A 24260-nucleotide genomic window follows, 5' to 3' on the forward strand; every position below is an offset into this window, starting at 1 on the left:
ATCATTTTTACGACCTTTTGTTCTGTGCGCCAAAGAAATTACAATAAAGAACCCTTAATAAGCATATAAATTTCAAGCAGATGACCATTAAACACTAGAGCACGCCAAAAAGAGTTCAAAAGCGAGCTTTAAATCAAAGGAGAATAAGAATGAAATCTCATTATTTACCAATAAATTTAAATCCACTCGCTTGGCCTGAGTTCCAAGAGTTCGTTTGGCATTCAGGTGTTAAGATATACGGCAGCACGCACTGTGAGTTACGGATTGCCTTATAAATAAATACGTCAGTGGCCCAGTTTTCTTTTTTTTTTATATTACTTTGGCCCAGCTGCTTGTTGCCAAGGTGCTGATTGCAATTACTTGTGTGTGACGACGACGACTACCCGTTGCTGTCGAGTGGCGCGGAGTGGAGTGGAGTGTGGAACACGGAGTCCGCACTCCGGCGGAGTCCCACGCCCACTCATCCGCTGCCGCATGTTTACGGCCGACCACATCAGCTGTGGTGCGGCAGTGCCACTTGCCACTAGCAAAAGCAACAGGCAATAATGCCGCAGTACCGTGCCACTCACACTCACACCCGTACCCAGAGACCCGTACTCCGACCCGGATACGGATCCGCAGCCGATGAATTGCGTGACTGTGCAAGTGAAGCTGTGGATATAATAAAAGTAATTAACAAGTGTTTGCGCTGCATGATGCGGAATTTCAGGCGCGGATAAGCGAGCATACGTGTGGCATATGGAATATGGCGGAGGTGTGCGATTCGCTGGCGAATGGCACTCTGAATGCGAATTACGAAATCCGCAATTCGGAAAGGGACTTGCTTTAAGTGGCGCACAAAAAGTCTAATAACGCGCCGGAGGTAAAAAGAGCCGGCGATCGGAGCCCATCCCTAGTGGAGCCGAAAATCTCTCGACAAATACTTTTGACAGCCCGGGATATTTGATGCTGAAAAACAACAGAACGTAAATTGAAAAGTTTTACACTTAATGCAGGTGTATGAGTGGGTGTGGGTGTTGGTATGGGTGTGGGTGTGGGTATCAGGGCAGCTGTGTGCGTGCGGTGGTGTTATGTAACTCCGCTCGAAGGCCCCGGGCTGGAAATCAATTTGTGTGCATTTATTGAAAATTGAATTTCCAATGAGCAGCGGCGCGTGCACACATGTTGCTCCTGCAGGACGAACCTTCATCCTTGAATTGGCCACTGAAACGGGTCTAGTTCTACACGGCTCCTGCCGGCCCAAATTCCGGGGTCAGGGGTCAGGGGTCAGGCGCCAGGCTTGTTCCTACATAATTGCCATGTAAAACGGTTTGTTCTGCCGCCGCTTACTTAATCCCTCCACTTTTGTTGCAGCCAATTCTGGGGCACTCTAAATTCTGCACAGTTTGGCAAGCTGGAAATTCACAGGAAAAATGCAAACGAAGTATAACACATTTCAGATGTTTGAGTTTCTTCTCTTGAAGTGCTCTTAAATGGTTAATCTAATTCCTACATTTCATTGATAGCTTTGTAAAAATGATACAAATGGAATACGTGCAAAAAATGTTCTCATATGATTAACAGAAGATTTACAGACTTTGAAAATTTGACAAAAGTTGTTATTGTCATTGAGATTGACCTAATTTGTGACTAAACTAAATCCATCTCGATAAGTATTTTTTGAGAAACTTGTATTAGAAACACTTTATCCTAACGTAAGGTTAACAATGATTCCAGTATAAAAAGTGCAATGGCAGTTTTTTTTTCAGAAAGATATTTATCTTGTCTAAAAATGGTGTCACTTGAACTTTCTCTTCAAATGTTTTTTTGGAACATCTACTATTATTCACCAAAGAACTCAATTAACTTCCAAAATTGCAAACAATTTACCCCAAGAACTTAATTTATCAAAGCATGTTTTATTATAAATAATTTTCTAAGTGCTTTGTTTAAATTCAAATAATTCAAAAATGATGCCACTAGTCCAAACAGGCTTTCCTAAAAATAGTGTCACTTAATTTTTTCATAAATTTTTTACTGCCTATAAACATTGCAAAAGTTGTCATGAATATTCAAAATTTTGTGGGCTTACAACTCCTTTTATTACTTTTGCCACATTCGGGTTGCGCAGATCCGTCGCACAATGCACCTTCTATATCCTTAAATCGTACTAAGCGCTTGACCGACGCCAATTTCGACGAAGAGTCTATACGACTGTCTCAATTTGTGGTGTCTATTAGGACAAGAACTGCGCGAATGTTTTTTGGAGACAATCATTTCTGCTCGGGAGTCATCCTGTCTCCAATCTTCGTTTTGACCTCATCACACTGCCTTGTTGAGTGGGTTTATGGTGAGCTTTTGAAAAAAGAAGGATAAGTTATAGTCAAAAATCTTCCAGCAAGCGAAGGATTAGGTATGCCAGTCGAATGCTGCTCGTTGTTGCTGCGGCTGTCAATAGACTCAAGTATATAAAGCACAGCACTTTCGTAACTCCTGTAAAGCGGATAATGTTGCCCGATAACTTTACAAAGGTCAATCAACAGGATATAGGATTATTAAAGTTGAAGAACGCGTTGCCAAGAAATAGTAAACATATTTCCGTAGCTAAGATGCCACTTCAGAGTCCTCCGCCGGGTCTTCGATGTAATGTCATGGGCTGGGGAAGAGTGTATCAAGTAAGTATATTGGCATTATTAAGACATAGTTTTTGGTGAAATTATTAAATGAAATAATTTGTTATAATTACTTAAACCATTATCAGCTATCAGAATTGATTCTAATTATGGAGCTTTCGAGTTCAAACATTTCTTTTAAACAAGTTCGGGCTAACGAAATTCGAGCTATGGAAGTTCAACTTCATTAAGTGTATTTTCTTTTTTCTTATTTTCTGGTATCTTAGCTCTTATATACAGTAATTCTTTGTCGAGTGGCCATAGAAAATAAAAGTTTACAAAATAGTATTTTAGGATTTTATGAAATTCAGCAATATGCCAGTTAAGCCTCTTTCTGTATCGATTTAAAAGAACTGCAAAGCGTATTACAATTTCGATCAAAAGTTAAGGAGACATTTTCGACCCTATAAATTATATATATTCTTGATCAGCCTAACTTGGAAAGTCGATCTTGCCGTGTCAGTTAGTCCGTTTACGCGCAAACGTGTTTCTAACATGCCGATGTGGAATTCCTTTCTTGTTAATATCAATTTTATTTATCAAATCCGAATCTTTTTTCTGCTCAGGACACAAAATACACTTTTTTTAATATACAACACAAACTGAACTCGATCTAATTAGAAACTTTACTCATATAGGCCGGTCCGATGGCCTCTTACTTGCTCTATATCGACGTGATGACGATAGACTCCCTAAAATGTGCCAAACTTCTGAATGTTCCAACAATGGGCCTCCTTTGCGCCATAGACGATAACCCAGTCACAGCACAGCAACCGTGTGTCGGGGATTGGGGGTCTCCTTTGATGCACGGCAGTACAGTTTACGGGATCGTAAGTGTTATCGTGGGATGTGGCGATGATAAGCCATCTGTGTACACCGATGTGTACCTGAATATTGACTGGATCAATAAGAAAATAAATACCGACACGAGCAGCACTATCTCTGTACCCCATTGGTTGATCTATTTTATTATTGTAATTGTTCAAAATAGGTTATTTTCACTTTTCATATTTGTAAGACAAAATTAAGAGTCAAAACTGCATGTAATTTATTATATATGATTGAACTAAGTTCAAAAAGAGTTTGTATATTTAAAATAAAAACAAAGAATAAATAAAGTTGTTTTTGAAAATTTCAAATGTTTATTTTTGTTTCTTATTTCTAAATCTGTTTATTTAAAAATTAAAATTAACACTGAATAAATTTTGGAAGATTTTCCAAGGACTAAAAATTAGTTTTATTTTATTTATATGAATCTGTTGGCGTTTGCCAGTGGCTTACTTTAAGCACTTTAATTTATCTCGGCTCCTAAGTTCTGGCTATGGATTCCGGCTAACACTCGGCTTTGGCTTAACAACTAACCAAATGCCAAGAGCAATAGCAACAGCAACAATTGCAGATTGTGCTGCACTCACGAGCGGGCCATAAAAGGGCAACCGACCAGAGAACGACAAGATGTACTCTAGTTGTTATTGCTGTTGCTGCTGTTGTTGTTCTGGCAAAGAGTAAATTTAAAGAATGAAAAAGAATAAAACGGTTACTAGGTCAGTAACACTGCCAGAAACACGCGTCTGCCAGCGGGTTCTCTCGTTTTTGGCCGCTTTGCAGACAGTTGCGTGTGCGCTCGCTCTCTGGGCCCGAAAATCTCTCGCCGAGCCGCCCTTTTTAGTACACTGAGCACAGCCTCCGAGTTTTCCGAGTTTTCCCGAATGACGAGGGAGAGCCGCACTTTTGTAGCTTTGTCGCCCTGCCGGATTTCGAGTCTCAACCACACCTGCTCAGCATCCAACTCAGTACTCAGTCGTGCGCGCGTCAAACAGGACGATTACGGCGGATAGTCCAAAGGATGCTGGCTCTCTAGCGGACTAGGGAAATCGGAAACTCGGAAAATCGGAAAATCGGAAGACGGACTTTAACGAACTTCAGAGCGGATCGGGCCAAAAAACCGAATTCGAGGAGAGTGATAAAAGAAACCGCAGGGCAAAAAAAAAAAGAATAAGAAAAACCGAACCGGAGTCGCGCGCATTAAGTGATAATAAAGTAGCGGCAATCATTTTTAAAATTGTGTGCCAGCAGCTTATGCAAATGTAAAAGTCGCTTAAGAGCCAATTCCCAAATATTCCTCAAGTTTCGCCCAAAAGAAAAAGCTAAGCAAGAAAAGCCGCAATTTAAGTGTGCTGTGTGTGACCAAACAACTTTCAAGCCACCAACAAAACGAAAGTAAAGGAAGAAAAAATAAATCCGAAGGACTGGAAGGAATTGTAAGCCGCAAATGAACAGCGACAAATGCCCGGCCCTCTTTTTTGTAAGTTGCCAAATTTGTCGAGGCCCCATTGACTGACTGACTGAATGACTGACTGGCTGACTGAATGACTGACTGGCTGAGGGAATGACTTAGTGACTCTGTAAGTGCCCCGACCTTTGGTTATTGATGAGCATTAATATAAACAGCGGAATTTGTGCTCATTATTTGTGACTTTGGCTTTCGTTGGCATGGGAAATTCTCAGATTCAGAGAAAGAAAAATAAATTATCAATTATCGGGGCACTTGTCTTTGATTGCCACGATTTCTTCGAATTTTTCTCGGGATTTAGGCTAATTACAACGTAAATATTTGGCATACAAACATGAAAACAGAGTCATGATAAAGATATAATTTTTGGGGCAGCTGAACCAAAAAACAGATATAATAAAGTGTCATTTATATAAATTAGAAGAGATAGCAAATTGAAAATTCAGATATGTTCAGTTATTGGGTATGGATGTTACCTTGCTTTTTCGGCATGACATTGGCATACTAATCACCTCATTGAAATGCAAATGAGCTGCCTTATATTATGGATTTTATCAGCGGCCTAATAATTTTCCTGTTACATTTTTATCTCGCCGGATTCGCTAAATACCTGGCATCGTGTTTTGTTTTCCATCCACGGGTCGCACGTGCCCGTCGACAAGGGAAAGGAAAAAAAAACATTGTGGCAGAGTTCGTTTTCAGCGGCAAATTTTGAAGGTCCCGACTTTGGGCGATGCCTATCATCTGGCTGGCTGGCTGGCTGTAAATTACTAGGGCACTCACAAAGGACGGCCCCGGATCCGGCTCAGTATTTGCAGTATCTCGAGTCCAAGCAACGTGTTAAGTTGCGAATGAATAGAGGCGAGAGTCGGGCGAAAAGTAATCAGCAAGTGGCTACAAAATAATTATTTAATTAACGGAAGTGCCTGCGCAGGACAGCGATGCAGCTCCTCCGCTTCTCTGTCCTGAATGGCCATTCATTCGTTTCACTTATCTGGGTCCGCCTGTGTTTGGGCCGCCTTTTTGTTTGGCTCCTCTAAACAAGCCAAGTCCCGGGCGATTCGACTCAGATCCACTTAAACGTCCGTGACGTTCAACTTTAGGCTCCTAATTTAAATTTAATTAAGTGGGATCATTCGTTTAATGGAAATGAAAGCTGGCCGGGCCGAGTCGCAATTCTCGTCGCACTTTGCGTTAGTTTTGCCATCGTCATTATAACGAATAAAGTTCCGAGTGCCAGTGCCTCGAGGCATGGCTATATGAATATTAAGCGTCTGTTAACCTATTTTCTAAATGCGCTAAATAATCCCGTTCGCGATGAGCAAGCCCGTTCCACGGCGTTGTCGCCGGCGTTTCATCCCCGGACTCGCACTCGAACCCGGATCCGGGTCTGGACTCTGGTTTTTATGGGCCCGGCTAAAATAGACACTGAAACTGAACAGACTGCAACTTTTCGCTCAAGTGGTTTTATGTAGATTGCTTCGGTCAATGTTTGCCTAATGAATGAATGGGCCCAGTCGCAGAGAAAGGGTTCTCTTTTTTGTTGCCCCTGGGACTAGTTACTGCTACTGATACGCTTAAGGAGTGGTTAAACAGCAAAACAAACTTCAAAGGATAAAGTTTTTCAAGTACAGGGGAGCGAACTCTGGATAGGCTCTATCTATAACTCTTTGAAATTTAGAATTTAAAGATAACTTAGTTAGCTCGAACAATTTTTGTATTAACGCTACTTGGGAAAACCATTTTCTTCACTTTTAATTAAGCATTTCTAATTAACATAATAAATATTTCGCATATAACTAATAAACAGCATGAATAACTTATATATTTTTATTAAATGAAATATTATACAATATTTAAAGAACATTTAAAGAACCATTTAACTCTTTTTTTATCGCTTTCCTAACTATTTTTAATCAAGAAAGTAAATATTTCGAATAACTTTTATATTTTTATTAAATAAAAAAGCCCTCTGTATTCATTACCCACATACTCGTAAAGATAAAATTCTGTGCATGCATCAGTAATACAATAAGTTTACAGAAATAGTAAAGGTAAACTGAAATCGATCTGCCCCAAACCGAAATCAGATAAACAATGCCCAAGTTATGAATATTTATCCTTGAAAAATACAAAAACCGATTTCGTGTAACCCAGCAACGTTCAAGAGTTAACGAGAACGAAGTTCATACAAATGGGCATGCTGTGTGCGGCATACCTCAAATAAGCCGATTTAAAAACAATTTCAAAAATTAAACCATTCTTAAAGCCCTGGGGGAATGCAGACGTGAAATGTAAAAACATTTCCCCCCATAAAAAACGGCGATCCAAAAATAAAATTCCAATAAGCGTGCGTTTTTGGGTGGCTTGCTCGAAAGTGGGCGGAAAAACAGGGAAAAAGGCCAAAGGGATATGGAAAACAGACATTTTTGAGAGGAAGGACCCACAGACCGACCGTCAGAGTCACACAGCCAAGCGGGCAGTCACTCAGTCAGCCTGAGCTCTGCAATTTTAAATAATTAACAATAAAAGGCATAAAACAAAAACGTAAACATAAATAAAGCAGCAAAGGGAGCGCACAAAAACAACATGCATAAAAGACATTTAAAATAAGCGCAAAATCAGCACAAAAACAGTCAGCGAACCGAAAGGATAACGACTGGGGGATATGCGCCGAGGGGGCGTGGCAGGGGAAGCATGTGGAAAAGGAGGCATGGCAGGGGCGGAGGCGGAGGCGAAGGCAACAATAACTGCACAAGCTGCTGGCACAGTGACACACTGACAACGCACAAACACAACAGCAAGACACATACGCACACGCAGCGCACACCTGCATATAGACCAGGTGTACATATTTGCATACAGTTCACTGGGCACACACTCGCACCCACACTCGCACAAATGCCAGCCTCAGCGGAAAGTGAATGGAAGGCGACAGTTGCCAAGTCGGTTGCCATTGTGCCAGGTGCCAGTTGCCAGTTTACCTGTTGCTACAGAGCAAGAAAATGCTAGACAAAGTGGTCTGAAATTCTGTAACTTTTCAACTTCAAAAATAATATTTATCTGTCATATTTTTCAAAAATGTTAAGAAGTTGGTATCTGACAAGCTTTTTAAAGAGTCTATTTCATTCCAAACAGAGACAGAAATCTTACCCAAAGCAGTCCCAAATTCTAGAAAGTTTTCAAATTCAAACAAATTTCTATCTTCGCTGTTTTAAATTAAAATTTTGTTTATTCCGTTATATCAACTAACTCTGCTTACAAGAAAGTTGGAATGTTTTAAGTCAATAAATAAGAGTTATTATCTAAAATCCGTTATAAGAATCCTGTTTTAACGACAAAGTTAGTGCCAATGCGTAATTTTTGCCTGAAATTAGGATATAGTCGATTTCTACGCTTTTCCGTAAGCTTATTAACTTTAATTCAGGGAAAGTTCCAATTCAGTAACTTCTTAGGAAATATTATTTCCAGTGCAGTTCTCACTTTTCAGGTGTCGGAGACACGTGCAGGCCAACGCGTGCCGAAGTGAATAGCTTGGGGGTGGCTCAAAGGTTGGGCTTAAAAAATACATACTAATTTGCCCCAATAAGCAGGGAAACGTTTAATTAAGCACACAAAGCCAGAAATTTAAGCGACTTACACGGACGCAATTTGCATGATAACCTAAAACGAAATCTCCCGAAAATCTTCTGATATATTTAACATACTTTCGCCCTCTCCATCGCTGACCCGAAAAATAAATGCAGGCAGCACAAATTATGCAAATGCTGCGCTAAGTGCGGCAAAATGCTCGCAATGCCAGCGACGACAAGCGAACGCCACAACAACTACAACTACAACTGCGGAAAATAAGGGGAAAAGCGGAATTAACAGCAACAACTAGTGGAGTCCTGCTCCGCAGGAATAGGATATAGCAAGGATATAGCAATAGCAACAAGGCAGCACCGCCAACACCGGCAGCACTGGCAGCATCAGCAGCAGTATCAACGGGCTGCAAAATGCGCTTTGGCTTAAGGTTGAGCTGCCTTTGGCCAAGCTTTTTATTATGGCTAACATGGAGCAGCGGTGGCAACGGGGACGGCGGCGGGGGAGTTAGCGCACAGCCATCATTAACCGAGAAAATCCCATTAGGTGAGTAACCGTAACCGTAAGCCCAATGCATCTGACAGCGACTCGAGCTGCATCCGCCCAATGGCAGCCGCTCGTGTCCTGGTTTTGTCCCGGCACTTACTTCTATTTTATAGCCGCTCAGCTGCACACGCCTCAGCTGCAAAATGGCAAGAACGACCCCAAAATCCCCCTTTTCTTTGACACTCGGAAAAACCACCTTTCAAGGAGAACATTATTAATAAGCAAATAATTTGTTTTTAAAGTTTTTAAGTTTCTAAGAAATACGCTCGTTCTTTTAGAGCGAAGTAATATTGTATCTTCAACTTGTTTATAACTCGCTTTAAAATGCTTGAGTTTATTTACCACAATTTTTACTTATTGGATTCTTCTGGAAATCTAGCTCATATTTAAGGCAAATATCGATTACTTGGATCTTAAGACATTTAACTTAACAACTGCAATTAGAATATATCCCAAGGCTAGGATTATTGTAGATTGAAAAAGTAAAAAATGTACCATAAAAACCAATTAATTTTTTAAGAGTTTGCATTAAAAAAATTCAAACATTCGTAAATCAACAATGTTTTAAACTTTTTTTTATCTTTTGTTATATACATTTCGTTGCGAATCATCTGCCAAATGAAGTTTGCCAAGAGTCAGTTTCATTCTATTTCGCTTTATTCCTCAATTTTTTTGTTGGCCACTTTGAAAACTGAAACGCCACGCTTATTAGCTTGCTGCAAACGCCACTTAAAAATTGGCTCAAATTGCCCACCACAACAACAACACCAGCCAGAACGGCAGCAACAAAGTTTTCCCAAAAATAAAAAAGAGAAGAAAAAAAATTACAAGAGCAACAACACAAATAAAATTCGAGCGCAAAAGCAATTACAAAGTTTAAAGTGCCTTTGCTTTGAACTTAATTGACAATTTCGATGGAGCAGTAGCAGCATCCCCAAAAAAGCGAAACTTTTCCCCGGGTCGAGCACTAACAGCAATTTTACACATCTTTGCATGTCGCCTTCAACCTGTCTACCTGGAACAGGTGCCATTTTCGAGCAGGGAACCGACGAGGTGCAGTCGGCCTTCAAGTATGCGATGCTCAATCACAACCTGAACGTCTCATCCCGCCGATTCGAGCTGCAGGCCTACGTGGATGTGATCAACACGGCGGATGCCTTTAAATTGTCACGACTGAGTGAGTATCGGGTGGGGAAACTCAATAACTTTATGGGGCAAATCAAGAACTCAAAACTCTCGTTAGGCAACAATTATTTGAGCTATTGAATTTTGATTCATCTCTGAATTAAATTCATGAGATGCAGTCGACGTCCATGAATATTGTTAGGCCATGCAACAGTATAAAATGTAAATACACCACAAGATATCTCGTTACGCTGAAAATCTATTAATTATGCGCATTTTTAGAAAGTCTTCCATTACTTTTTGTTTATTTTTCATTTTTTGTTATCATTTTGCTATTCAACTCGAAAGTAAGAATATACAATTTGATTTTGCATTTGGTATTCTCTCATTTCTAAATAACAATGGGATATTGCAAAATTGTTCGATAAATAAAATTTAAAAATATCTTCAGTCGACAAATAACATTTACTTACCAATTATTGGCCACTTTTATAAACACTTATTTTACTGTTATATTTTCTTATTTGGAATTTGAATCTTAAATCTTTACAACATTTAAAAAATATATATATAAGTAATATTGATGATATTTTGCTGCGAAAGTTTAAGCTTAAAAGCATATAAGAGCAAAAAATATCATAAAACATTTATTTCCCATTTCTCCTTCGCTTTAATCTCTGCAGTTTGCAATCAGTTCTCACGGGGCGTATACTCGATGCTGGGCGCCGTCTCGCCCGACTCCTTCGATACACTGCACTCCTACTCGAACACCTTCCAGATGCCCTTCGTGACGCCCTGGTTCCCCGAGAAGGTGAGCCCATTAAGGCATTAATAAATATTAAAGCGGAGCCAAGCGAGTGCCAAGGTCGTTTGCCTATTTAAATATGAAATATTAATCATACGCACTGTTGGCTCGCAATATAAATTGCTAACCTTGAAAGGCCCACCCAAAAAGGCACTCCGCACACAGCTGGGCCAGTGGCCAAAATATTTATGAGCCGCCCAGGTACAAATCATTATAAATACTAGTGAGCTGGGACCAAGCAGGGCAACCTGGCCACTTGTTTCTAATGATGTCCTGCCCCGCCCGTTGTGTGCGTGCGCTTTAAAAATTTATAACACACTTTTGGCCTCGTTTAGGCCGAGCGCCCTATAAATCAACCAGGCAAATGCCCGAAACGAGCCCAAAACAGGGCCCAACAACAATGAGCACTCAATAATGATTCATGTTTACTAACTCGCCATGTCCTTGCCCTCTTCCCCACTACCCCATTTCTCCTTCTGGCCCGATTTGGCGGCTGCTTTCCATAATTTTCGCGTTTTAGGTGCTTACGCCATCGTCTGGCTTCCTCGACTTTGCCCTCAGCATGCGCCCGGATTATCATCAGGCCATCATTGATACAATACAGTTTTATGGCTGGCGCAAAATAATTTATCTCTACGATTCCCACGATGGTGAGTACAACCAGCATGCATACTAATACATGGCAAAGAAATATTATAGAAGGAATTATATAGGAAGCGTTTTCGCTTCTCGCAACCTCATCTATGCAAACTATGCTGTTGGGGAGGGGTCTCAATAATAAATACACTCTAGAAAATTGTTTCTTACAGATTGCATAGTTATTTTAAAAGAGCTCTAACCTTTCTCCAAAAAAGTATATAAATAATGCATTCCGTTAGAATAGGCGATTAATATATCTCCTAGAACTAAACTAAGCTTTCAACCTTATAGCATCATTTTACTATTTTAATATTTTTCTGCAAGTGAAATTGTAAGTCGTGCTTTCCTCATTTCACTCTTGCGTAAATTTGCTTTGTTATAAGATTCTGCAAGCATTTTCCATTTACCCAGTGCATAAATAAAATTTAATGACACCGCCGTCTGCATTGAGTCCCCGTCTGCTCCTTTCCTCGCTGACATTTTGCGCCATTGGCAGTCGGACAATTGGTTTATGTGGCCACCGACGGACGGATGGAGAAACGGAGGTCGGTGTCTGGCTCTTATTCATTATTGTTATTAATGAAAGCCACGTGAAAATCTTTTGCGGTGGCCAACGCCACTCAATCAATTCGAGCCAGTTTATGATCTCCTGCCGGCTGTCTGTGTTTGCTAATCTCCCCCCTCATTCTGCTTTCACTCTCAGCGTGTGTTTGTGTAGCTCATCGGTTGTTTTAAGCCGGGCCAAATGCTTAGTGGCACTCAATCAATTCTGTGGCTTCTTGTTAGCAGCTTAATAAATTCTGATTGCCTGCATATGGCTTTAAGGCCAATTAATAGATATGAGTAGACAAAACTGCTGGGCCGTTTTTCATTTTTACCAAATTTCCTTCTCGGCTGCTTGCTTTATGGCCATGTTTACATGGCAACTTCTGGCACGTAGCACCGTCCACGCCCCTTAACGGCCTTTGTTTTTGGCCAGGCTACTGTTTTGTCGTGGAATGGCTTCCTCTTTTGTTTATTCGACGCGCCAACGAGTTTATTACAAAGAAATAGGGAAAACATTTTGCGCCTTGCCTTTGCAAGATGGAGAAAACAAAATGGGCCGAAAAAAAAGAACTATTTATGGGCAATGGCCGGCTTCAGATACGATTTTTCGAGTGGCGTGTAGAACAATCACAACAGAAACAACAATCGATGCAAACACAAACAATATTTTGTTATGGGTTTTTTCCCCTCTCGCCGGGATCTAATTCATGCGAAGTGGGCCAGCGGCTTAGAAGTTTATTCTCGCTTGTATTTACGACTTGGCTTACACACATTTTCCTTTTAGCTGTGAAATTATTGTATTTACCCGACGCTCGTCGAGTCGCCGGAAAATTCCAATACGTGCCAGCCCCCGGCTATGCCACATTATATTTACGCTGTCTATGTGCGCGAGTGTGTGAGATTGTTCACTAAAAAACACTTGCGCCGCCTGCGGCTATTGGATTTTCCCGACAAGAAAAGCGGGCGGGCCATCTACAGGTCATCAAACAAATCCGCGCACAAGATTCGCTCTTAAAGTTTGCGACATATAAATTCCTTGGGAGTTTATCCTTTAATCCTTAAACTGAAGTTTACTAAACTCCGTTGCAGGTTTTAAATAAATAAGTGTCAAATATTTAAAGTGATATTGTTGATTATTAAGAACTAATTGGATCTTGGCTTAAATGTTTTTCGTTTGGAATTAAATCACTATTACTTAATTACTTAAGGCTTTTAAAATTTTGTTCAAACAAATATATAGGCTGCATACAACTATGGTTTTAAAAAAGCGATTTGATTTTAGATCGACTTAAACAGTTATTACTTATTAGAGATTATTTGCATTTTGTGAAGAGGTTATCAAACGAAAACGAAATCGATTCAAATAAAGAGTATTCGTACATAAAAAAATTTAAATAAATTCTATTTATTCAAAATATAATTTAAAAATATAATTAATTTCAATGTTTTTAAAGGAATGGAACTTAGATTTCAATAAAGTGTAAGAAGAAGTCAATCGAGATTTAATTGTGCCTTCCAAGTTCTATTATTTTGCTTATTTTCATTATTTAAAGCAAGGACGAATAAGCACGCCCCGTAAAAGAAAACACAATGTTATCACTTTCCACTCAACCGATTGAAATGGCAGGAGCAGCGCACAAAGCGAGCTGAAATAACTTCATTCCATATGGGGGCAACTTGACATGCTAACTGCTCCGAGCAGCTGTCCCGCTTCCAGTCATCGACGCCAGCCACGTCAAATGAGCCGTATAAGCAAATTTCCCACAGACAGGCAGTGCCAATGAATTGCAAAGTATTTGCACGTACGAGACACTAGAACAAATGACATGTACAGGCAAAAGTGACAGGTGGCGATGCTCGGCTAGCCGATTTCCAGCCAGATTTCAAGGATCCGTAAGACATCGCGAAATCTCTTCTTTAATTCGGATTTTTTTGGCTCACCAAATCATTAATTTCCCCTCTTTATGAGAGTGTGAGCAAAGTGTTATTTCGGTAGCTTTTTATAAGATTGGTAGAAACCAATTTCCCATGACCCCAATGAGTCTGCCGCGTTGCCATCGATATTTCGGCATGAAAAAGCATACAATCAACAGTCTGCAATGAAAGCAAATGTCTTACTTACATGTACGTATATAGATATATATAAATATATATATACATATATGTGGGCCATGTGTGTCCTGGCAGCTGCCGAAAATGAAGAAGGAATCTGGGAATAAAGAAGAGAAAGCGCCGAGTAGGCGTGGTCCTGCCCATTGCCGTGTTAACAGCACATTGACTTGCCGTGAAATGAAATTTATTACGGGGGCCAGGGCGAGAAAAAAGGAATAAACATTCCACGCAGAGTTCACAGATACAGCAGCACAGATACAAAGGCCCAGATACAGATGCCAAGAGACAAATACAGATACAGATAAGTATACAGAGCGGTGCGTGGGCTCTTTTAAGGACGTGTGAAAATCTGCTTGCTCATGCTGCAATGAATACGTCAGCAATTCACTCGACTGACCAGTATGGTTTATTAAAGACACCGCCTAGGTATTAAAGATGAAGTTGAACCCCACGGCTAATCAATGCGACCCTTGAACCCTAACTGCAGAATTATGTAAATGGTTTTGTTTATAGATGAAAGACTTGATTGTGATTCTGGGCCAATGGAACCCAACCGAAATCGAGACAACAAGGCCTGGGCTGGAGCCATCAAATATGTATCTTCCGTGGCAATTCGACGTTCGATATGAGTGCTTTGTGTGGATATAAAAATCTGAAACGAATCTGGGATAGAGTGGGCATCATGAATAATAAGCGAGCGCTGATTGTTGCCGCCATAGAGAGTGTTACATAATTTAAATCACAGAAGAATTTGCATAAACTGCGTCAAATGGCAGCGCAAATTGCGTTAAGACAACGGACGCGTCCTTGGCCAGAAAAGGAGAGGCTCAGGCCTCCAGTTCCGGCTGACTGCCATTAATTTAACCATTATGGGGTTTACTGCGCTTTCACTTTCATGTTATTTGATACATTTAATGCTGCCAGCCACCGCTTTTGCCGCTTTTCCCCGCTTCTGCACCCCCCACCCCCTTCGGAGGCCATTGAAAACATATGCGCAAAGCCTTTGAGCTTGTCAGCATAATTTTCCCAGTTGCCAGTAACCGAACGAGGCCGCAGTTTGTAAGTAATTATAGCGGCAAAGTTTTTGATAGCAACAACAGGCGGACCAGTAAAAAACCATAACAAGCTGCTAAATTGGGGCGTGGCCCTCTGCTGTGCCCTAATTACAAGCAGTTAATGCATAAATTATGGAATGTTTGGATTTGCAGTCAATCGGGAAATGAAAAGCGGCTGGTGGCAGGCCGTGTTTCCCGGTGGCCATTACTTTTTCCCAACTTTCTCCATAGTAATTACATTTGTTTATCTACTATTCAAGCGTTTCATCCCCCCGCCATCAAGTTTCTCCATAAAATATGTTAGCAAATGTCTTACTTGTTAGCCGTGTGTGATATCTGATGTCCATATCCGTATCTCTTTCTGTATCCGAGCACGACTACGACTATCTGTGTATCTTTTGCATCTGCTTATGCGAGCTGGTGTCGCTACCGATGGCAGGAAAACTTCATTTCCGCAAAACTAACTTTTGTTTAACATAACAAATTGTCTTGTTTACTTTTCGCATCCGAGTGAAAGTTGGGCGTGGCTGTGGCTGACAGATTTGCATAGCCACTGGAGAGATAGAGATAGTGGATAGTGGCCAGATTGAGTGGCAGCGAGCTCTGCAATCTTCGTCTCCTGGCACTTTTCAAATTCAATTCCAATTCGCCTTGTGCTGCTCGAAACAAATTGAATTTGGCCCGGCGGTACAAAAAATAAATATAATTGTGAATTAAATTCGTTACATAAAAGAAAATGAAAGAGCGCCGGCCACAGCTCGAAATAAAACAATAAAACTCAACGGAAATGCTCAAACACACAAAGATACGAGAACGGACGGATGGGGACTTGAATTGGGATTTGGGTTCTGGGTACTGGTTTCTGGTGGGGATGCCATGCCAATTTCGAGGCATAAAGTCGATGGGCGGGAGGGAGGAGGAGGTGATCGGGAAACTCGAATTATATGCGAGGCGAGCCACAAAAATGTTTTGATATCAAAAATGAAATAAAACAAAATCCTCGGCCGCAACAGCATGCTCTTCAATTACACTTTCGATTTTCCGATTCACACACATAGATGCACACGCACATACGCACACCCCAAATCCAAATCCGGGCGGCAAATCTCGAATCGAAAAAAGCACAAAAATCAAATCCAAACACAAGCCAAGCGAATGGATGCGAAATAGATGGAATGGGGGGCTTTGTGGGAGGCAGAGGAAGTGCCAGCAAATGAAATTGTATAAAAGGCAAGGCAGAAAATTTATTGCACAACGAGCGGAGCGCACAAAAAATGGCCGCTCACTCATCCACACACACATCTACACAGGAAGATATAGAGTCGGGAGTCTATATATTATTCAGGACGAGTTGATACCCAAAAAGGCTATATACCGATCACAAAGAGTATTCATTTTCAGCCATTCAAATGGTTGAATTTTGTAAATGAGTGTGTAGAGTTTTTTCTATTTAAAAGTAACATATTATTTTAAAATCTAAAACAGTTATAATACAAATATTTATATTTATTTATTTCAAAGAGCCTTTTCCATTACTTGTTTTATAAAAAAACAATTGTTTTTTAAATAAACTTACAAAAGAAACTACCTAATTTTTACTTTAACTTATAATCTCCATTAAATTTCGTTAAAATTTGTGGTTAGAAATAGATAAAACTTTTGATTAGACATTTTCTGTTGTTCAAGCAAAAAATATTTTTAATAAAACTAAAACACTATTATTTTATTAATAATAATATATGAATATATACCCACATTTAAGTTTAGCTTCTCCAATCTGATTATATTCGCTCAAAACTATGGTTAGGCTTAATTTATAGACAAACTTCCGATTTACCCCAACTACCCCTGCATACCCTACAAATTCGGGATATATACGTCTTCCCCCCGCATAGTGCAAATCAAAGCAACAACAAATTGGAAATGTATTGAGTACGCTCCGCCCGTGCGTAGCAGTGGGCGTGGCAATCGAAACAGCAGTAGCAGCGGCAGCGGCAGCAGCAACAACAATGTCTAAATCAAAATCCAGCAGAAGCCAGAAGCAAAAAGCAAATCCCATTTTATCCGCAAACATAAATTGAAGGCGCATTGGAGTTGCACCGCCATGTCTCATGCGACATCCATCGAGAGCCAGTCGAGATTTTTCCATCCTCGGCATCCTGGCTGGCTTTTCCTTGGTTTTCCACAGCTCCTTCACATTTTTCCTTTCGCCTTTTCCTTTGTTTGCTGCGTAGCCTGTAATACAAATCATCTGGCTGTCTGTTTGTACGTACTCCTCTGTCCCAAGCGCATTGAATCGTTGAGTCCTGACTCGTAAAGTTAAGGCAAGTCCTGCGGGAGGACGAAAAGGAGAAGCCCGAGACGGAGCCTCGAGCACAGCGCTCGATTTAAGTGCGAATGAAAGCAGTTAGTTGCAGCCATAACTCAATAAGCACAAATGCAAATTGCGCTGGCAGAGGATTTGGATTCTCGTGCGCATATCAGGATGGCAGTGGGCCGACGATGATGCCGGAATTGGGCTTCCCCTGGCCCTGCCAAGTGGTCCAAAAGTTGGCCTTGCCCCGGGCCCTGGCATTGCCAACATTGCCGCAGTTGGCCTAAATTCGGGGGCCCGAGTCCCATCAACCCGTCGTGGGGTATCTGCTGGATACGCAGTGGCATGTACGCATCCTTGTATCCGTTTTCGGTAAATTTCAAATTGAAACTGATTTTGCTCCTTTGGCTTTTGTTTGTGCGGGGGACGGGGGCAGGGGCGAGGTTGCCAAGGGGGCGTGTATGGCCTATTTTTAGACAAAGCAAATGTCAAGGCGCAGGCGACAAAGAAAACTGGAGCGTTGTCAAGGCAGATTTTAAGGGATTTAAATTTAAGCACAAATGTTCCCGAGTTTAAGAGTGAACAGACTTAAATGTGGACATTTAAGTTATAATTAGCTGGAACTTTCATATAGATATATTACTTGTTTTTAAGCATTTTTTGAAGTGCTTTCATTTCTTATATCATAAATGTGTCATAGATTTCAATATCATTGGTACCTTTTGAAATTGCCATATTCAGGTTAGATATAAGCTTAGCTTATGACATTAAATAATTGTCAGAAACTAAACAAATTGAAAGCTTAAAAGCGTGTCTTTTGATTTTAAAACATAGTTGGTAGACTTTACTCTTTCAATGCCAAAGATGTACAAGTAAATCAATATTTTTTCATATTTTTCTAAATTAACAATTTATAAGCCCTTATTGTTGTTACAAAAATATCCTCTTCAAATGGGCTTTCACTGTTCCCTGAAAAAACGAGATAACTGAGTTGATAACATCAGCTGATTAGCATCGGTTCCAATAAAGTAAGGCGCTTATATCCGAATTTAGTTAAATTCGCATTAAACGAGCTTTCTGCATAAGCAGATTTTGGCGTGAATGGTGCTGTGAACTTGATTTCTCGTCGGGTGGATGGGCGTAACCCCTTGTCTGACCCCTTCCAGCCCCTGGGCTTCCTGTGAGCTGCAAATGTTCGTCTTGTTGATAAGGGACTGGGCGTTGGGAGCCCATGGGCCCCGGGCTTATTCCTTCGCAGTGGCTAACGACTCGCAAAACTGTTGATGGCTGTAATTTGTGTGCCCCTGCTAATGCATCTATGTATCTGACCATATGTCCGTGTCCGGGTGGCCCAGAATGTGTGTAAATTTGCCCAAAACTCAGTTAATTAACAGGATCACACTTGATAACCCGCAGGTCTGCTGCGCCTCCAGCAAATATACCAGGGCCTGCGCCCCGGTAACGAGTCCTTCCAAGTGGAACTGGTCAAGCGCATCTCCAATGTCAGCATGGCCATCGAGTTCCTGCACACGCTGGAGCAGATCGGGCGGTTCGAGAACAAGCACATCGTCCTGGACTGCCCCACGGAAATGGCCAAGCAAATACTCATCCAGCATGTGCGCGATTTGCGACTGGGCCGTCGCACCTACCACTATTTGCTGAGTGGTTTGGTAAGTGTTAACACCACACAAACCCACGACGAAACCAATACTTAAGACCAGGATCAGTGGTATAAATTAAACCACTTATGTTCCGATTATCCCTATTTATTTCGTTTATTCCCACCAATTTTATTATTTTTAAATGAGTTTGTAAATAAAATAATCTGCAAAAACAACTTAAACAAGAAAGAAAGCAAACTTCGGCAAGCCGAAGTTCATATACCCTTGCAGCTATCGCAAGAATTAAATATTTTTGAAAACATTAAAATTATGATTTACTTGCGTATATGTTTAAAAACATTGAAGCTATGACGATTTGCAGCTTAATTATTTGATTGTTCTTTTATATAATTTTATTATTTGTATGGGAGCTATATGATATAGTCGTCCGATTTTGATGAAATTTTAACCATAATTCTGAAATATTTAACCATTGCTATATGTCGAAGAACTAAAAAAAAAATTAAAAAACAGCAAAGTTATAATTTTTTTCAATTATTTTTCCGATTGTTCCTATGGGAGCTATATGCTATAGTCGTCCGATTTTGATGAAATTTTAACCATAATTCTGAAATATTTAACCATTGCTATATGTCGAAGAACTAAACAAAAAATTAAAAAACAGCAAAGTTATAATTTGTTTTCAATTATTTTTCCGATTGATCCTATGGGAGCTATATGCTATAGTCGTCCGATCCGGCTCGTTCCGACTTATATACTACCTGCAATAGAAAGACAACTTTTGGGAAAGTTTCATGCAGATAGCTTTAAAACTGAGAGACTAGTTTGCATATAAACGGACGGACAGACGGACGAACAGACGGACAGACGGACAGACGGACGGACAGACGGACATGGCTAGATCGACTCTACTAGTGATGCTGATCAAGAATATACATACTTTATAGGGTCGGAAACGTCTCCTTCACTGCGTTGCAAACTTCTGACTGAAATTATAATACCCTCTGCAAGGGTATAAAAATTACATTTATATATGTATATATGAGCCACTTATCAAAAGAGGTACAATTTAGTTTTCCTAAATTATAAACACCATGAGCTTTTTTGTTATGATATACTTTGTTAAAAAATTTAAGTTATCTAAAATTCATAAATTTTCGAATAACAACTTAATTTGCGATTAAGCGAATGTTAAATGAAAGGTGTGTGGTACAAGGCATAATAAATAAAACCTTTCTTCCAATTTCTCCATTGTACTTGTATCAGCTTTAAAAAAATAACTTAGATATTAGTTTTACAATGTTGAGTATAATAATAATATAATCATATTTATTTGTTAAAATAATTGTACACCTTAAAAATATATTTGAATGATTAAATTGCGTAAACAATTCGTAGTACATATTCATAACTACCAAAAATAAAACTTAAGTTTTAATATGTGTGTCTTCAAAATAAGTTAATAAATTTTTTTGATTAATTACTATCTAGAAGAGCATAAAACTGTGGCTTTAAGCCTTATTTTTTTAAACGATATATGTTTTAATTTGTTACTTTCGAGGTATTAATTTAATACTCATCCTATTGAGAAATGATTTATACCCAAAAGTTTAAAATTCGTGAAACAAAAGTTTAGTTTATATGACAATTTTTATTTGCGTGTAGTAACCCTTACTTATAAACACAGAATTGAATAAATTTATTAATTTAATTTAATCTTATAAAGTACGTTTTAAAACTATATTTTTATGATTAAATGCGTTAAAATATTATCTTATATTTAAATTGACCATAATAACAATTCAAGCTTAAGCCTCATAAAGAAGAGGAAACACTCCCAACTACTACCGGTTTCCCCCTCTGTACCTTTATCAACCCAATTGCAATTCCATTGTCCCGTGTTGCAGGTCATGGACGATCGCTGGGAGAGCGAGATAATCGAATTCGGTGCCATTAACATCACGGGCTTTCGCATCGTGGACACGAACCGGCGGCTGGTGCGGGAATTCTACGACAGCTGGAAGCGACTGGACCCCCAGATGAGTGTGGGCGCTGGCCGTGAATCGATTTCGGTGAGTAGCCGCTGCCGGCGAGGCCAGCACACTAGTTTGGCAGTTAAATATTTGCGGGGACTTAATGTTTGGCCGGGGCGACGGGTGTCGGCAGTGTAGCATAGTTTGCGGCGCTTTGTCGCTGCTCTGCGCTTTGTTTGCGCTTGTGTTTGTCCCTCTGTTTGTGTTGCGTGTAGTCAAATACTCGTCCTCTTAGTCGCTCTAGTATGCGCATCCTGCGACAGATTTCAGATTTCACTTTTACCGAGCGAGCGGGCAGGAGACAAATTGCCATCGCACAACTTGCAGTCAAAGGCACATGTGTCCTTGTCGCAACTGCTCCGTTGTCCTTGTCAATGCTGCCAGAACCTAGACAAATACACTGCCAACAAATGACCACAAATCCAAAGCAACAATAAAATGTATCTGAAAAATAGTTCAGATTTTTAGTTCAATATTGAAAAGATTTAAATTGAACTTAAACTAAATGTAGTCCCAAAATCATACATCACTTATTTCTAGAATCATTGCATTTCGTATTCTTACAAATTTTTTTGTAATGGTAATTAATGAAATTTTAAAAACATTTAGAAAAGAAAAGGTTGACAAAATTATAATATTCCTTGGTATATTATTATTTATTTAACAATATTTCCTTATTGTTAGTTTTTTTTGTAAAGATTTGTTAAAGTGTAAAAAAAGACAGCCTTGCGACAGCAGCAAGTTGGTTTAGTTTGCGCTTGCTGGCTGTTTATATTTGTATTTCCTTGGCATTATCCTTGTTGACAAAGATTTCACTTTGTGGCGCTTAAACGTTAGTTGAATTCAGCTGCAGGACAGTTCTCTCCGGTCCAGTTCGGTCCGGTCTGGTCCGCTGTCCTTTCCATTCGGTCCGTTCCGGTCCAGCTTCTGGACCGCTGCTCTCTTTGGCAGCGCTTGTTTGTTTATTTGACTTGCGTGTGTGTGCTGGGGGAAATTCACATTAAAGTCTTTGTGTGGCATTCCCTTTCGCTCATTTCGTGTTTGCCCAACTGCCAGTAGGCCAGTTTAAGAACTCGCCCAGCCGGCGGTTAAATATTAAAACAAAGTTTGCCCCGCTCTGTTGTTTGGGTTAATGTGCGACACGTTTCGTGGATCAAGACCCGCTGGGTCTTGGGCTAGCTTAACCCTTAACCCCTAGTTGCCCCACCTGCCGCACCTGCCCCGTTGGGGTATATAAGGCGAATGATAGCTCGGCCCCAGAGGGCAATGGCTGGCAAAATTGTGAATAACAGCGTGTAATGCACTCATTAAACCACCTCACCAGTGTCGAATCCGAGAGGGGCTTTATGGACTATCATCGCGCTTCCTCGAGAATTATATTATTATTATTCCCAAAACAATCCTTTTAGATACGGTTCATAGCCAAGTCCCGTGCTCCTCTAGCAACTTTAACTTTTCTCTAATAAAAAAATATCCATTTTTAGCATAAAATAATTTAAAAATCCTGTATATTAGGTCTAAAAATTACAACAATTAATAAAATTTGCAATTAATTATACTGATTGCATGATCATTTTAGTAAAATTTTCATAAAAAAATTAATCTTGAAATCAGTATTGAAAGACTTTAACAAAGTGTTAGTGGGAAAAAATGTTTAAAGCTTGAAAAACAAATCACAATTAATAAAAATTTAATTAATATAATAGTTGAGATATAAGGTCTAAAAAAAAGGAATGACTTTGACGAAATCCATTTTAACTAGGTAAATTTAACGCTCATAATTGCTTTTTATAAAACTATACTCTAAAATAGCAAACAACTTATCTGTTCTTATCCCGAAATAAAAACTACTAAGCCTCTAGTCATACAAAAAATGTAACTTTAAACCGGCATTGAAAGCGTATAGCGAAAATATAATTATAGTTGAAGGGTTTTGGTGTATTTTAATATATGAAAATAAAATCGCAGCGAATACAATTGTAATTAAATTGATTATTGAGAAATATATTTATTGAATGCCAAAAAAACAAAAAAATCAGGAGCTTAAGTTTATCAACTTAAATGTTAAACGTTATTAAAATAACAACATTTAAAGTTTTAATTAAAGGTATCCTCCATTTCATTGTGATGCAAAGCATTATAAAGCTTAGATGCCATTCTTAACCTTTAACTTCTGTAACATTTTCAATAAAACCCATGCTATAATCTTGATTTTCTAAAACTGTTAATTAAAATATCTTTCAATTTATAAATTTTTTCACGAAACGTAGGCCCAGGCGGCGCTCATGTACGACGCGGTGTTCGTCCTGGTGGAAGCGTTCAACAAAATCCTGCGCAAGAAGCCGGACCAGTTCCGGAACAACGTTCAGCGCCGCAGCCAGACGCTAATGGTGGCCCAGGCGGCGGCCTCGACGTCCAGCGACGGCTACAACTACAATGCCAGCGGTGGTGCCAGTGGTAGTGGTGGTGCGGGCGGTGGATTTCCCGGCAGCGATTCCGGCGTATCCGGTGGCATGGCCTCGCGGGCACTGGACTGCAATACGGCCAAGGGCTGGGTGAATGCCTGGGAGCACGGCGATAAAATATCGCGTTATTTGAGAAAGGTGAGTAAGGGCATCCATGTCCCAGACGACGAGATGATGTGGACACAATGTACCGACATCGTCGACATCGACGACATCGATACACCTGCCAGTCGGGAAAACTGACAAAGCAATTAAGCACACACCCCCTAAATGTAACCACTCTGTACTGAACATTCCACTTGGTATCTTTCGCCCTGCAGGTGGAAATCGAGGGACTAACCGGGGACATCAAATTCAACGATGACGGCAGACGCGTCAATTACACACTGCACGTCGTCGAGATGACAGTAAACAGCGCCATGGTATGTGTTTTGCTGTCTAGTGTTGTTTGGGGCTGAGTGTAATGGTC

At 40.1% G+C, this 24260-nt stretch overlaps 2 protein-coding genes across 5 annotated transcripts in view; both read left to right on the forward strand.

Annotated features, from left to right (window-relative positions):
* The first annotated feature begins 2010 nt into the window (after positions 1 to 2010).
* Positions 2011 to 3769, forward strand: LOC108142294 (trypsin alpha-3). 4 transcript variants are annotated; one of them, XM_017266043.2, is made up of 3 exons: positions 2011 to 2318; positions 2378 to 2654; positions 3290 to 3769. In XM_017266043.2, the coding sequence occupies exons 1-3, from the start codon at positions 2044 to 2046 to the stop codon at positions 3677 to 3679; spliced, it is 942 nt and encodes a 313-aa protein (XP_017121532.1). In that variant the 5' UTR covers positions 2011 to 2043; the 3' UTR covers positions 3680 to 3769. The 4 variants fall into 4 exon arrangements, with proteins under 4 accessions (XP_017121532.1, XP_041564055.1, XP_017121533.1 ...); XM_041708121.1 differs by having other exon boundaries at positions 2216 to 2329; XM_017266044.2 differs by having other exon boundaries at positions 2216 to 2329; positions 2387 to 2654.
* A 694-nt stretch (positions 3770 to 4463) lies between these two features.
* LOC108142628 (glutamate receptor 1) overlaps positions 4464 to 24260 on the forward strand; it is a 30539-nt gene continuing 10742 nt past the window's right edge. The window contains exons 1-9 of the mRNA XM_017266619.2: positions 4464 to 4956; positions 8691 to 9075; positions 10100 to 10252; positions 10884 to 11011; positions 11526 to 11655; positions 19088 to 19341; positions 21201 to 21365; positions 23597 to 23929; positions 24112 to 24213. Coding sequence (XP_017122108.2) covers positions 8943 to 9075; positions 10100 to 10252; positions 10884 to 11011; positions 11526 to 11655; positions 19088 to 19341; positions 21201 to 21365; positions 23597 to 23929; positions 24112 to 24213 — 1398 coding nt within the window. The 5' untranslated portion in view covers positions 4464 to 4956; positions 8691 to 8942. The remainder of the gene's footprint in view (positions 4957 to 8690; positions 9076 to 10099; positions 10253 to 10883; positions 11012 to 11525; positions 11656 to 19087; positions 19342 to 21200; positions 21366 to 23596; positions 23930 to 24111; positions 24214 to 24260) is intronic.

The sequence above is a fragment of the Drosophila elegans genome, unplaced genomic scaffold (assembly GCF_018152505.1).
Source record: "Drosophila elegans isolate 14027-0461.03 unplaced genomic scaffold, ASM1815250v1 contig_208, whole genome shotgun sequence".
NCBI classification, from domain to species: Eukaryota; Metazoa; Arthropoda; class Insecta; order Diptera; family Drosophilidae; genus Drosophila; species Drosophila elegans.